The sequence below is a fragment of the Aspergillus sclerotioniger genome (assembly GCF_003184525.1).
Source record: "Aspergillus sclerotioniger CBS 115572 chromosome Unknown BO94scaffold_31, whole genome shotgun sequence".
In the NCBI taxonomy this organism is placed as follows: Eukaryota; Fungi; Ascomycota; class Eurotiomycetes; order Eurotiales; family Aspergillaceae; genus Aspergillus; species Aspergillus sclerotioniger.
Window position 1 is genome coordinate 86,416 of NW_020291021.1, and position 14,981 is coordinate 101,396.

Genomic DNA, 14,981 nt, shown 5'->3' on the forward strand with positions numbered 1-14,981 from the left:
ACTATCCATACACCCCTCCCCCCCTGCCTTCTTCTTTGGAAGGGGGGGAAGAGGGGAGGTAGGCAGGCTATTTATAGTAGTATTCACTTTGTTCTTACTTACCTATGTGGTTTAGTGTTGTGTAGTTAGGTTAGTGTATGTACTTCATGTAGGTATGAGTATGTGTAGTAGTATGACCCCTACAAGGCATATATGCATGTATACACCTAATCGCAATACGGAGTACAAATAGGGATAGTAGACAATAACCCTACGTAGAGTTTCACAGAATATAGACTAAAAGAGCTACCACGTACTCCGTACTCTGAAGACAAAGAAAATAAAGAAAGGAGAAAGGAGAAAGGAATAGGATATGAAGTATGCGGCTGGTATAGATAGTACTTACCTCCCTTTCTTTCTTTCTTTTCTTTTCTGGGGACTTTGTTGATTGTATGTACTATTGGTTTGGCTTTCGGTAGTAGTAGTAGTAGTAGTAGTAGTAGTAGTAGTAGTAGTAGTAGTAGTAGAAGTAGTTACTATCCCCCAGTCCCCAGGTACGTAAGACAAGTATCTAGATATGTCGATACGTACTACTGGTATGGTGGGTAGAGTAGACGATGAAGATGGTGGGTGCACTTTACCTTGATAGGTCAAATCAGATAAAGGTATTACCCTACCTACTAGGTACCTCAGGACGTACTTTCTCCCTACTTAGGTACCTAGGTACTTCGTATTTTACACCTCAACTAGGTTCTTAAAGCTGCACACCACGGACTAGGGAATATGAGCATAGTACGTAAGTACGTATGCATCTAGCCCAGCATGGGAAACGGGCAGGGGTCAAACTACGAAGTGTAAAGTCCAAACTACGAGATTTGGATAAAGTACGAGTGGTACTTCGAATTGAATTTAGACTAAAGACGGGGAAAGAGGTTAGTGTCCGATGTGGATGCTGGGATTAAGCAAAGAGAGAGACGGGGGGTAAAAGGACGTAATCGATCGATTGGGTTGGTGGTAATTAGTACGATGTAGTAGTAGTGGTGGTGTGGTGTGGTGGTGGTGGTGGGTTGATAGGTATGAAACTGGTCCATGGCGGGTTTGCTTGCTCGGGGTTGGTTGGTTGTGGTTTGATTGAAGGAGTGGGTGGGTGGGGATTCATCCATTGAGGTGTCAACAGCAAGATGCGGTGAGAGATAGAACCATCTAGACTACAAAGTACTCTCTATCGTATGGAGAAGGAAATTACCAGAGTCACACTACGAACAGCCAGACCATTTCGACAATTTTGTTCTCATTTAATGTATCAACCGCTCGCTTCTGGGTATGGTAAGCAAATGTCTTCAGAGCCAAACGAAAATCAAACCAAGTCGAATCCGAATCGTCAGACCGGGACGATTCCAATGTACATGTTGACAGGAGGAAGGGATGGGGACGGGGATTGGGGGGAAGAGGATGAGGTTGATGTCGGGGACGAGAGAGGCGGCGATGAACAGGATTGGGGAGGATGAGGATGATGAAAACCACATGAAGATTGGCTGCTCCGTGAAAATGCTTCCCGCCTTTTTGCAGACCTTTGCAAACAAATGCGCCCAGTGCGGTTCCAATGTCAGAAAGAAAGAAAGAGATGAACACAACAAGTCTAAGTAACGATCCCAGTCAGTGTCCCAACGCCGCGCGTGCTATGCCAATACACAAAGCCTCCGGTATGATATGACAGATAGGAAAGGAAGTAAAAAGAAAAAGAGGAAAGAAAATATGAAGAGAAAAAGAGGAAAGGAAAAAAAGAAAAAAGAGAAACACAGAATATGAACAGAAGAAGGTAGACTAGACAGACAGCCCAACAAGTAGGCGTGGATCGCTGCCAAGACGGTAGGCGTCGATCAAACTCCCCTGGAAACACCCGGCATGTGTGGATGATGTCACGATCGCAAGCCTCGTTCGTTGGACCCCCGGGGCACGCGCGAGGCGCATTGACGTGGGTGGTCCAGGCGGGAAACCGGGCGTCGTGGGAAAGATTACGGGAAGCAGTGGGTGAAGTCGTGGGGGTGGTCATCGTGATCGACCGCCGTGTCCCGTTGCACGATCACGTCCGTCCAAAAACAAAACGAATCGAAGAGATGTATCAATTTGCGAAATTCGAACCTCCCGGGGCCCCAGGGTCGTACGAGGTTCCACCTGATGAAGCCGCAGATGTCATTTCGGAGTCCCAGACACGGGGCAAGTCCAAGCGGATCTTCGCGTGCATGAATGGTGTGTCGTGTTGCTGCTGAGTATGCGCTGCAGCCAAGAGCGTCTCATTCCGCCGTATGCGAGACACCTGCATGATGAGGCGAGGAATGTGGCATCATCGGACCCGAGAATTCATCAAGTGAATGGTATAGAAGGTCATCGCGCAGAAGATTGAATATCGTAGATTTGATCTTATCGCTCGCTTTCTCCCAGGGCAGCGAATTCCCGACCGTTATCGGTACCGAACAGCCGGGATGACAATGCGGCGGCGTAGCTATTTCTGCGACTTTTTGACCTTGGTGCTACTCCTCGTCATTTCGCTCTTGGTCATATTGCGGGTTAATCCACCAATGTAATCCTGGAGAAACCGGTTCTCACTCTCGAGCTTATCGTGGTCCGATTTGACGGCTTCGATGCGTTCAGCAAGTGCTTGGAGGGACGACTGAAGGGCCTTGGCTTGTCTGTCATTGACACGTAACACATTAGCATTTCCTTCCTTGGCGCAGCTTCGTCCCGGGGAAAGGAGGGGGGAAGGGATCAGTCGAAAACTCACTCCTGTAGTGTTTGCCTGGCTTCCTTGCCCAGTCGCTCCAAGTCAGCAGAGTTGCGTCGAGGACTCATGGCGCGCGCGTCGTCAGGGGGAAACTCTTCTTCTTCGATTTCAATTTCGGGATGATCTCGGGGAACTAGTATCGAGGCACTTGGTTTCCGACTGGCCATACGAGGTCTCTCAGAGCGCCCCCTACGTTCAGTCTCTGCGTCGGAGATGGAGGATGAAGATGAAAGGGAGGACATGTGCGAGCGACCGTTCTCGTTCGGTTGGGGTAGGGTCGGCACAGGAGAAGAACCGTGCACATCTGACGTTGACGCCATGGTTTTGTGCTCTAGCGGTGGCGCTGGTGGTTGAATTTAAGAGTTCTGTGGTTGAAGGTGGCTTGGGAAGCGAATAAGAAAAAATCTCGGGCGGTCGCTGAGGTAGGCTTTCCACGGTCGAGAACTGATAACGCTACTCCCGCACGACTAACACAGCAATTGACTCTTTTTCACAGCGGAGCTGTGACTACCTCTAGCGATGACTTCAGATGACGGATCTGCGTAGTCGCTGGAGGTAGCTGGCGTAAAAGCGAAAGGTGGGTTGTTTCCAGGGCGGTTGTCGTCGAGGATTTTCGGCCGGAAAAAGCAAAAAAGGGACAACGAAAACAGCAGGGAAAAAAGCAAACAGGTCCCGGGCTGCCAGGGAGGGATCTCAGGGGATCAGGAGGGCGGGAGCCCAGAGGTGAGAAATCACGTAGATAAAAGGGGAGTGAGTGAGTGACCAGCGCGAGGGGACGGGCGTGGTCGGTTAAGCGAAGTTGGAAAGACAACCAGCACGTCGGGACAAAGCAATTCAAGAATGTGCCTGAATGATGGCCAGCTATCGCCTTTGTTCCTTTTTTGGGAGAGGTTTTTTTTGGGTCTATGGGATTAGGGATTAGGATTAATCCACGGCGTCGAACCCGGGTTTGGAGAAAGTTCGTTGGGCAGTCCGAAAACGGGCGGACTAAAACTTGGACACGGGGGGAAAGAGGGAGGTGGGTTTCTTTTTTTTTTTGGTTTGGTTTGATTTGGGTTGAGTTTGGGTTCGGTGGGTGGTTAGTTGGTAAAGTAGTTTGGTAGTAAAGTTGATCGATGGTGGTGGTGGTAACCGATAGCAGTGGTGGAAATGGTGGAAGTGGTGGAAGTGGTGGAAGTGGTGGGAGTGGTGGTGAGCGACAAGTGGGTGGTTGTCACAATCACAATCCCAATCACGTAAAAAAAAGGGGGGGTGTAAAAAAAAAAGTGGAAAACCAAGGAGGAGTCGGGAGGAGGGGAGAGGTTGCGAGGAAAGGGAGGAGGAGAAAGAGATCCGACGGAGAGGAGAGAAGGAGGAGCAAGCCAGTAGCTTAAAAAAATTGAACAGACTCAAGAGAGGTATGAATGAGGAGGAGACTCTTTGCTGGGTAGAGTCGAGGAAGTCGCTGTAGGAATAGTTCGTCGCAATAATAATCAAATAAATAATAATAATAATAAGCAACCGAATTATCGTGGTCAGTTTCGCAAGCAGCAGCAGCAGCAGAACAGAGCAGAGCAGCAGCAGTTAAGCAGCCGCCCCAGCAGCAGATGGGTATGTAATAGGAATTACTCCCGAGTGGGTAATTATCGAATTTCTCACGAAAAAAATAGGCAGGAAAAAAGGAACCTCTTCGGGGGTGATACTACTATGGCGCCGAAGTACCTCCCTGCAAAAGGAGGTTAGTCATGCGTCCCAGCAGGTAAGGTCAGATACGCGCAGTATTGTCATGAATGGAGACTAATAAACCACAATTTATGAGATAATTCGAGCCGTCGGGGGGCTAATCACAGCCCTGCCCCGACAGAAATAGGCAGGTAGCAGGTAACATACCGCGGCCATAAATTACCCAGAGGGTACATGCCTGCTGTACTTTTGGGCAGGAAACTCGCCCGGATTCGGTATGGGAGGTACAAACAGAGTACGGAGTGGTACCTCGGTGGGCTCGGGCTTACCCGTTTGGGGGTTAGCGGCACCACACTAAGAGTGGGAAGACTCGTGGCCGCCACTGGAATGATTATCGCCGTATTCCTGGGTACGCAAGACCAGACAAGGCAAGACAAGACACCGGACAACTCAAGACATGACCAGAGACATGATGATGATTGATGATGATGATGATGATGATGATGATGATGCGGATGATGCTGGTGAACACACTCAACCGCGATTGGCGAATCTAATCCGCTCCAATCCTAATGACTTACCAGCTACTATGCTACTACTCCGTATAGTACTATGTTTCCTACGGAATCCTCCGTGGCTCTGGCAAAACGCCGCCAGATGTTTCGGTGAAGGCCCTCGGTTCGGACTGGCGTCCCGTGGTTGGTGGGCGCCGGCTGCCCTTTTAGGGGTTCGTTTTTGTTCCTTTCTCAGCAGTGGTTCGGTTAGTGACTGTCGGACCCAGGCTTTGACGCCCCTTGGTTCGATGCTGCTCTCCTTAGCGGGAACCCAAATCCCCTGAAGGGGGGGCCGCAAACCACCGCCAACGAGGTTCGTCTTCGGAGGAATGGCGATGATCCTCATCATCCACCGCTAGTACTATGACGATGATCCATGGCGATGATGATGTCGGGGTATGATGATGCTGCTGCTGCTGCTGCTACTGCTGAGATTGGATGCCCTTCCTTTGTTGTTGCCACGGCTCAATCATCCATCGCCAGCGTCAGCCGGACGGCTACCATTTCCACCTTTCCGAGTCACAAAATTGCATTGCTCCGGACGAAAGCATTCCTCCTCCTCCCTGGCGGCGGCTGCTATGGCTGCCGCTCCTACTCCGTACTCCTCTCTTCCGCCTGTCCAATTGCCGAGGCGGCGGATCATTAAGCCACGAAGGGCACAAGTGCTAGTACGTCAAATGGGGCGATGGTAGTCAGTCGGACCTAGTCAAAACGTTTTAACAAAGTCTTCAGGGGAGGTCATGCAACGTCGATCGAGCCATCGGATTCGTGGCTTTGCCTCCATCGCCGCAAGACGGGGTCAGCATGGATATCGGAATGCTTCGTCTACCGCTATCCTGACTAGTGACACTGATAATGCACCTAGACAGTGCTACAACCGAAGGTACCTAACACCTCCCCCCCCCCCGCCGGATCACCTACTATGGACAGTCAGTTAGTCCTACAATTGCCACCACCACTACAGTAGACCGACCGATTTCCAAAAAGCATCTCCATCGTCCACATGCAGCAATAATGATCCATCTGTAGTAGGGTGATTATTTCTCGTCCTTTTGGCAGTGGAGAGGGAGTGAGTGGGCGGGCGTACTTTTCCTCTCTGGTCGGATTTTAAGCTCCACCACAAGCACAAAGAAGTCAACGGCTTGGGGCAAGCCGATCCATTCCCGCGGGTTCGACACCTTCTGACGGATCATGGCTGGGAGCGAGCAGCGAGGGTAGAACCAGGAAAGGATGTGCAGGGCGCCGATCCATCACCATCGGGAACATGTGTCCATCGGAGCATCGAATCACAGTGTCGATAATGTGACGAAATTGATTCAGATGCTCGCTTCCCCCTGGACTGGCTGTATGGGGTACCCCGTACAGCGCCTCTACTACTGACGGGAGCCATGTATGCACTCGCAACCGCGACAGGGATGGAGGGCTTCATCCACTGTCATTCGTCCGTGCAGACTGTGTAGTAAAACTGTAAGTCCATCCCGCCAACCTTGACTAGGAATGGACCCATAATCAACTATGAATAATATAATACAGATACGCGACCCAAGATGGTGGGAAATAAACCTCAATAGAAGAAAATGCCCGACCATGGGTGAGGCTTCGGGGAAGACGCAAGCAAATTTTCTTTTTTGCAGCTTAAAGGTCCTTGCGGGTGCTGACCGTCGTCGGCCACCGTGGTTCATCCTCGGGGCAACCTGAGAATCGCCGCCAGCTATGACGGGTGAGCACGTCATGGGAGTCCCTCTCATTGGACCTGTCTTTTGCCATTGCTCTTCCTGTTAGATAATTGGATTCGAGGCATGTCTCTCGCGCTCTCTCCTTTGGCCGACGGTACTTTTACTCCCCCCGTGCTGCAATGTACCTGACTGGCTGAAATGCAAGGCTCAGCCCCGGAAGGCCTGACAAAGTACGGAGAATCTGCCTCGACACCAAGACACAGGCCCATCTATCTGATGGAGAGACTGAAACAGGTCAACGTCACTTGCGGAGTGACTAGTATCGCGTAGGTTCTATCAAAGAACCACCAGCACCGGACAGATCGCATCTCAGCTCGACCGCTAGTACAATCGTGGCGAATTTGCAGCAAGGCGCTGCAGTTGCATACATGAGCCCCAACGGACGACGCCCGGAACGTTCCCCGGCGGCTACTTTAGTTGAGCTGGGTCGGCGAAAACACTGCAAAGGCGATATCCCGCTTCCTACTGGACGGGCACGTCGTCTGAAAGACTGGTAGTCTGGTACACTATACCGCCGAGCTACTCCTTCCTCGACGCGTCCCTTTATGAATCCGGTTATCAACACGAGGTCGAGCAGACCTGCAGGATGGCCCCCCAACCGCCATTGAGAAGCAAGTGAACGAGCTCCGTTTCGATGGAGGGACGCATTCACCGGGGAGCGTTGAACAGCAGAGGGCGAGTCAGCCAGTGGAAAGTGTTCCTCGACCCCCGCATCGGTGCATGCAGTCGCGCTCCCCACCCAGGGAGAGAGCGCGCGAAGGGCTTGTGACCGGATGGGACCATGGCCGAACCCTTTTTATTCTCTTAATTTTTTTATGGAAAAAAAAGAAAGGTATCCTTTTTTTGGTTTCTTTATTTCCTTGGGGAAATCTAATATGATAGTGACAGTTGTCCACGGCCCGATGTAGGGTTGGGGAACCTCCATCCGGGTGATTAAGGAAGAGAGGAGGCAAGCGAAGGCTTAAATTTGGAATCGGCAGCCAATTCCAGTAGGCAGGCACGTCAGTTAGGGGAGAGAGAGGAGACATGAAAGAGGGGGTGTGGGAAGGGGGCGTGAGTGAGACTTTGGGAGATCGGTAGGTACCTAATCTTAAGGGGAGCCCGTGACCTCATGGCGGACAGACAGACAGACACAGGCAAGCAAGCAAGCAAGCAAGCAGGCCAGCAGGACCCTCAACCGACAGTCAGTAGTCCGTGAGTAGTACTCGGTAGTAGTGAGAGGGAGAGTGAGCGAGCAAGTGATGAGTGAAGCAAAGCAACGGATGAAACCGAGAGAAGCGAGGATTTCCCGAAATAATACCATACAGGCGGTTGGCCGCCGTATGTACAGCGTACACGGTACGGTTCCAATAATACGCAGACGTAAGGGTACCACGACTGGGCGGCCGCGTGACTGCGTCCGGCTCCACCAGCCTTTCATTATTCCATGGTTGACGCTTGACGGCCTCCAGCATTATTATTCTTAGTTACTGGTCTCCTATCTATATCGACGTGACAATGTGGCTTCCTTTTCTCCTCCTCGCCCTCTTCCCAGTTCAGTTCCTCCTCCCACGAGGTCCTGCCGGGTCCGAGTTGGCCTTGGACAGCTGGCCACTCCTCTGTCCACGACCCCAATGAGGCCCATAATAAGCCTATGAGCTTATGAGGCCAATGCCACCCTGGCGAGTGACGATAAAGAACTGCCGATCTGGGATCGGCTAGTGGCTGAGGTGATTCTCCGCTAATAAGGACACTGGCGAGGGCTAAGACTACTCCCAGCGAGCACCAACAGTCATGATCACAACCCCCGATTCGATTCTGCTTGGCTCGATGCCTTTACCCGATTATTTGATGTCGCGGCACGGCTTCCAGGATCATCGCGACCCTGACCGTGAACCCGCCATCTCCGTCCATGGCCCTTCCTTCCCCCCCCCCCCCCCCCTCTCCGGCTCCATCATTCTCAGAGTCAGACCTCAATTGCTGGGTCTCTAACAAGTAACATCATGATACCTATCATACCTATCAAATTGCCCCCCTCCCATGAGTACCCACTTTCCACAAAGCACGGAGGACCTGTCCAGAGTACCAACTACGCCCCCCTCGGCCCATCCGCCATATAGATATCTAGGCAACCCTACGGTACACTTCATCCAAGCCACCAGGACCACCTTACACAAAGACCCGACGGCATCGACTCGATATGCCATCCCGTCCAACCCCAAATGCAGCCCATCAGCCCAGAAAGGCTAACTCCCCTAAATCCCATCCGGCAGGTCGATAACACCGACCTACTACTGACCAGGGTCATCCTGCCATGGAAGATTCTTCCCTCCTTATCGTATGGTCGGTTGCCAGGTGCCCTGCCCTTGGTAGCTCCTCTGGAGGTAGCTAGTGCTTCCAGAATAAATTAAATTATTCCTCCTAGAAACATTTGGGTCTCCCGTCTTCTTCCCCCGTCCACCACAGGGACAAGGTCAATGCGTTTTAGTGCCTTTCTTTTCTCTACCCAACCTCTCTCTCTAGTCTGCAGTCTCCTCAGTCCTCGCAGCTCCTGAGCTCACACATGGTTAGCTTATTGCTACAGAGTGATTAGTTACAGTTCTTGATTATTACTAATGTGCTCTACCATAGTCCCACTAGATGGGTAGTAGGTATACCCATAGTATCCAGTACATCTGAACAACTACCGATTTACCTGCTTACCTGCCTGCCTGCCTGAAGATTCTAAATGTAGGTAAATTATCACCAAATAATCGATTATTTCCTAGATACCAAACATACAAACTTACCAACATACACAAATACAACAAACCAATACCTCCCTCCCTCCAATGCTACAAAGGAGTCATTCCAGAATTCAACCCAGAAGCCAGAACCCAGACAACATACTAACTACAAACTGAACCCATCCTCTCACACCACCATCACCACCATCATCATATTCCTCCTCTTCTTCTTCACCAGACCACCCAGTCCAGACAATAAATAAACACATCATCACATCACACTACATACATAGCAACATACCCGAAAGACACATACCCAGTACCAAGAGAATAAAAAAGAAAGCCCTCACCCTTACACCAAACCCACTCGCCCATTCTCTCCTGTCCGGTGATATCATCATCATCATCATCATCCCCAACCTCACTGAACCTCGCTTTACATACCACTTCACACTTCACACTTCCACCACCTGTTCATCACACACGCACCTCCCCCCCCCCTACCATCATCCCGGTTCCCAATTCCCGGTTCCATCCCAGTCCTAACTGCAACCCCAGGATACTCAATACATCAATCATATTCCATAAATAACTTCGTGTTATGTAGGGATCTAGGGATCTAGGGATGTGATGCAATGCACCTAACCTATCTACCACTAGATACTGTGTATCTATAATATGTAGTATTATGTAGTTGGTATCTGTTCTATCTATCACTCCCCCATCTGATAATTACTATCTACTACTCCGTACATACTCCATATAAGCAGACAGTCAGATATACAAAATAATCATCATCAGCGTCAATTAAATTATCCTACTTTTCATCTGGAAAATTCCATCTTTAAATGTGAATTACTATCTGATGATTTTAATTTATTTCCATAACCAAAACAAAGAAAGTCAGTCAGTCAGTCAGTAATCAGTCGGTCAAGAACTCACTCACCCAACCTCTCAAGTCCCACCAGACAACATAACACAACACAACACAACACAACACAACAACACCACAAAACTAACTTTTGTTCCCCCAAAGAACGGGAAATGAATGGTTCGGGGGGCGCCGGGGGATGGGGCTACGGCTGGAGGACGGGACAAGAAGGAAGGAATAAATGATCGGATCCACTAGTAGGTACAATCGGTCAAGCTTCAGACGAATTAAATGAATTGAACTACTTAGAAAATTTATAATATTTCCGGGATTCTCTACTGGTTACCCAAGTGAATGTAAGTTGGGTCAACATCATGCTAGCCGAGATAAATCTGGTGATCCTGCCATGTGCGATGATGTCGTCGTCTCCCTACCGGGCTGCGGGGGTTTCTTCCGTGATGATACCGAGGACGGAGTACTGGGATGGCCTAATTTCACCGGTTCGACTTTGCCCTGCTGATCCAGCAGGATGCAGGTGGGTATGTACGTCTGTACAGCTGCCGCGCCCTACAGATGACAAAGGTAATCATGCTTGCAAACGCCAATTCCTATGTGTGGTATTCCTCAACTCCTAACATACAATCAACCCATTTATACAGGATGACCTAAGCAGACGATCCAATGACCCCGTCATGCAAGAGACGCCGTCGTCTTCCACTGGTACAATGCCCGCAGCACCGCTACACCTCCTGACTGTGTCTCGACAGTGCGCCCGCGGCCGCGATCGTTGGGGTCTTTCGCCTCATCGTCCGATCCAGTGAAGCCCGACCACTTGGATGCAGCTCCCCCGCGCTGCGGCTTTCTCTGGGACCCAGGTCCCATCGCCTCATCGCTTGGATTCTTAGAGCCACGGCTGCGGAGAAGTCCCATCAACGGCTCCGAGCCCTCAGCTTGCGCCCCATAGTTTTGATAGTCGATAGCCCCCTGCGGCAGAGGGCTCACGGCGGTGGCGGTGTTGTTTCCCCACCACGTTCCGATCTTGCCATCGTCATTCTTGGTTAAGAGAGCCGCATTGGCGTTGTGCTCAATCCAGGGGCGGTATGCTCGGCATCGTGCTTGGTGCCACTCGTATACATACTCCCAGCCGTCTTCTCCGTCAGCTGTCCGGTTCGCGCTGGCCAGGAAACGCAGTTCCTGCGGCCGGATATCTCGGCAGAACTCGGCGAGGTGGTGGAAGAATATCCCTTTGAAGGTCTGCCCATTCTGGGAGCAGTCCCCGGAAGAGTCGCATGCATCTTCCAAGACACCTCCACGGCCAAGCCCTGCCCACTGCTGACTATTCTTGCCAGGCCATCCCGTAGCCAGCATCACATTGTTGACCAAGCGGTGCCCGTCAGAGAGATACTGCTGCACAGCAGTAGCTAACCAAAGTCCCCTTAGCCCGCTAAGGATCACTCCCTGGTTGTATGTATATACCATGGTGTTTAAAACATCGCACTTGCCCGTGCCAGGATCATCAGCACTCTTCCACCCGTTGATGTGGAAGCCGTCTGCATAGAGACCATCGGCACCAGTCATGTTCGACGCATTCAGCCACGAATACCCCTCAATGGCGGCCTGCAAATGAGCAGGATCGTGGGGATATCCGTCGGACCAGTTCTCATCGTCCACGGCGGTTTCCATGAAGGGGGAATTGATGCCGTCTCCGGGGAAGTAAAGATACATCCCGACGCTAGCTGAGATGTACAGCTCATTGGTGATGGCATTCTTGTAAGGCGTCAGGTAAGGGCTCCAGATCATCCCGCCACCACAGAGAGACACGTCCCAGCCCCCGGATGCAAGCCCGTAGAACACACGTGCTCGATGAGCCGCCGGGGATTGAAACTGGGTTCCATGCCAGCGCAGCTTCGCTGTGCCGTTGGGCGAGGACGGATCATCGTAATGCAGGTCGGTGTGCAACACTTGGAACTTAATGTTCTCCAACCAGCCCAGCACAACCCACAGCATATCATCAAACGCCTGGTTTCTTACAGCAAAGGAATCTTCACCATAGTAGAATGCCGATGTTTGGTCAAAATAATGGTTGATGAGATTCTCGAATCCCGACGCATACTCTTTGATGAGTGCCGGCTGTTTGAGATCCCTTCCAGCATCCGGTGAAAGAGAATCCGGCAGCACATCTCCCGCAGTGGAGGACAGCGAGGAGAGAGTGGCGGAGACCTGAGTACCTAGCACGGCAGCAGTCCAATCGATACTAGTTGGCCAAGTGCCTTGCCAAAGTTCGAAGTAGCTATCCTGCATCACATTGAGGGCGTCCAGCAAATCCTCATAGGTGCGGGCAATGGACCCGATGGGTTCGTCAGGCTCGCCCGGAGCAGGAAGGGGTAGCTGCTCCGATGGTGCGATTGAGTCCTCCAGTGGAACCTGCGAGTTGGGAGACAACGGCGCAAGGACGTCCTGCGACCGCAACGCCAGCGCATTGGTCTCAGACAAGGCCACAGTCAGGTAGAAAAATCTATGAATGGCACGTAATGCACGCATCTTGGTGTCTTTCTAATTGTATCTCCCCGAAATCCAGATGAGCGAATGGTCTCGTGGTACTGGGAACAAAGGGCGGAGAGCCGATAAGCAACGAGAATGTCTAGCGAGGTAAGAATAGTAGTACTTTACACCCGCAGAACTCGAGCAGGACGTGGGGATGAGCGAGCAGAGAAAACGACCTACATCCAATCGACCGTCGGGATCGAATGAGGCATATTTCAGCAGCCAATGCTCCCCAGTCCGGGGCAAGAGCGAGGGGCGATGAGGGGGGAAGGAAGGATTCAGGGAACTAGGAACGAAGAGCCCTTTGACGTCGACCGATAAGTTTTAAGTTCGGCCGTTGCGGGGGAGGGCAAGAGCCACCCACCCCCGGGCTTAACTAATCCTGCCCTGCCCAGCAGGCCGGATGACCCTTGCCAGCCTCAGCTGCTGTCCTCCTCTCGTTGTTCGGCTCTCGATCGTCGCCGACTCTCGTTCTTGGTATCCTATCACGCGCCCCCGTTGCCTGGATCCCATGCCCGACGAATGCCCAGCCCCACGATCTTATGATCGCTTCCCCGCCGACCCTCATATATTGTCTGCACCCCAGGAATCGGATGACCAATGACCGTGACCGGGGTCACTCTACGGATCTAGGTGGATAAAGGGTCAGGGGATTTGAGTGCCAGGCTGAAGGGCTCAGTATGCGCGGTTTGACGGAGGGTCAGGCAGGTAAAAAGGAGACGCTACAAGTATATCGCCAGCCACATAAGACTCATATTCGGCCGGTTGCACCCGGATTAAGCTCGGAAATAGTAGACATTTTGGGATATCCTAGCTTGATATATCATGCGAGCGGTTCTCTTCTGCAGCCAAGTCAGTGAGGGGCACTTGAGGAAGCCACGAGACGAAACAGAACCCAGGAGGGGGGTGGACAGAAGGAGATCGACAATCAGAAGAATAGACGGGAGATGAACGAAAGAAACGACAGCCTGCGGCGCATAGAATGTCAGGCGGCACATACCATATCGCTATTTAATTACGACGCCGGCAAGTATCTCCTCTCACTGCTAGCCCAGTGGTGCCCTCATCAGACAATGAGCATACACACATCGTAGGAGACATTGCCGGCTGTAGCCACTGCTGCCTATAGTACCCATACCAATTGAGACCGACTTGCGCGCATATCGAGCCGGGGTGAATATCTTGACGGTTCAACAACCGTGCAGTCCTCGAGGGCAAACGCGAAAGCAAGATCAAAACGCTAGAGGCGATGAGGAAAGACAAGAAAAGATAAAGGTGCCTGCCAAGGTCATAGAGCGAACAGAAGACGATTCCTCTCTGCCATTAATACGCCTACTCTCTCGCTTCTTCGGCGCCAGGGCTGCGACTCCTCTCGCGGCTTCTGCTGCGACCCCGTCCACCACGGACCCCTCTTTGTCCAGCATTCTTTCCCTTGTTTGATGGAGGCGGCCGAACAAATGCGTAGTCGACCTGGATTGTCTGGTCCAGCAATTTGGACCCGTTCAAGGCTTTGATGGCTTCTGTGGCTTCGGGGAGGGTAGAGTACTCGATCAACGCGTAACCCTGATCAAGACCGAATTAGAACTTCATCTTCATTTAGAGAATAGAGTGCTTGGGCTAAGGAATTGGGATAAGGCCAGCAGAAAAGTAGGGCGAATCACGCAGAAGATGAGGGTGTAGAGGATGCCTGCCTACCTTGACATAACCCGTTCGGCGATCAAGGTTCAGGTTGAAGTTCTTGATCTCTCCATATTCAGCAAAAAGATCCGTCACATCCTCCTCGGACGCCTCTTCATGGATATTGGTCGCGATGATGATCCATCCCTCGATACTGCGCACTGCAACAGCTCCCGCGTCTGTTCTCGGATCAGAGGTACTGTTGCCCGACTGCGCGGGAACCTCTTCCTGCGCCACTGGAGGGTCGACTTCCATTTCTGCGGACATGGTGGCAAGCGAAACAGAGAATTTGCGGCTGAATGGAATCGATAGCTCGAGGGTAGGTGGGTAAGGTGAGGATATTGGACTAAGGAGGCTGTTCAATGGCCAACCTCTGCAATGCGATGGATCTTCGCGAAGCTTGCGGTGTGCTTATGTAATCGAGTGATATCCAACGACGAATGTTGGGTCAGTTGCTACCATCTTGTCAAT

The 14,981-nt window shown here is 51.5% G+C and overlaps 5 protein-coding genes across 5 annotated transcripts; 1 reads left to right on the forward strand and 4 right to left on the reverse strand.

Moving 5' to 3' along the window:
- Positions 1–2,257: 2,257 nt before the first annotated feature.
- Positions 2,258–3,478, reverse strand: BO94DRAFT_233481 (short coiled-coil protein). The gene is made up of 2 exons (XM_025606313.1): positions 2,762–3,478; positions 2,258–2,669 (listed from the first exon to the last, which is right to left on the reverse strand). Exons 1-2 carry the CDS (start codon positions 3,079–3,081, stop codon positions 2,483–2,485), a joined length of 507 nt encoding a protein of 168 aa, XP_025463526.1. The 5' UTR covers positions 3,082–3,478; the 3' UTR covers positions 2,258–2,482.
- Positions 3,479–4,507: 1,029 nt separating this feature from the next.
- Positions 4,508–5,489, forward strand: BO94DRAFT_233479 (uncharacterized protein). The gene has a single exon (XM_025606312.1). The coding sequence runs from the start codon at positions 4,881–4,883 to the stop codon at positions 5,259–5,261; it is 381 nt and encodes a 126-aa protein (XP_025463527.1). The 5' UTR covers positions 4,508–4,880; the 3' UTR covers positions 5,262–5,489.
- Positions 5,490–10,979: 5,490 nt separating this feature from the next.
- BO94DRAFT_524679 (putative glycosyl hydrolase) lies at positions 10,980–12,830 on the reverse strand (the record flags this gene model as incomplete). The annotated part of the gene is made up of 1 exon (XM_025610282.1): positions 10,980–12,830. The coding sequence occupies one exon, from the start codon at positions 12,828–12,830 to the stop codon at positions 10,980–10,982; it is 1,851 nt and encodes a 616-aa protein (XP_025463528.1).
- A 693-nt stretch (positions 12,831–13,523) lies between these two features.
- BO94DRAFT_233497 (uncharacterized protein) lies at positions 13,524–13,948 on the reverse strand. Its single transcript, XM_025606314.1, has one exon. It carries the CDS (start codon positions 13,829–13,831, stop codon positions 13,610–13,612), a length of 222 nt encoding a protein of 73 aa, XP_025463529.1. The 5' UTR covers positions 13,832–13,948; the 3' UTR covers positions 13,524–13,609.
- Positions 13,949–14,165: 217 nt separating this feature from the next.
- BO94DRAFT_549765 (RBM8 family RNA-binding protein) lies at positions 14,166–14,777 on the reverse strand (the record flags this gene model as incomplete). The annotated part of the gene is made up of 2 exons (XM_025613462.1): positions 14,166–14,396; positions 14,529–14,777. The coding sequence occupies 2 exons, from the start codon at positions 14,775–14,777 to the stop codon at positions 14,166–14,168; spliced, it is 480 nt and encodes a 159-aa protein (XP_025463530.1).
- Between the last annotated feature and the right edge of the window lie 204 nt (positions 14,778–14,981).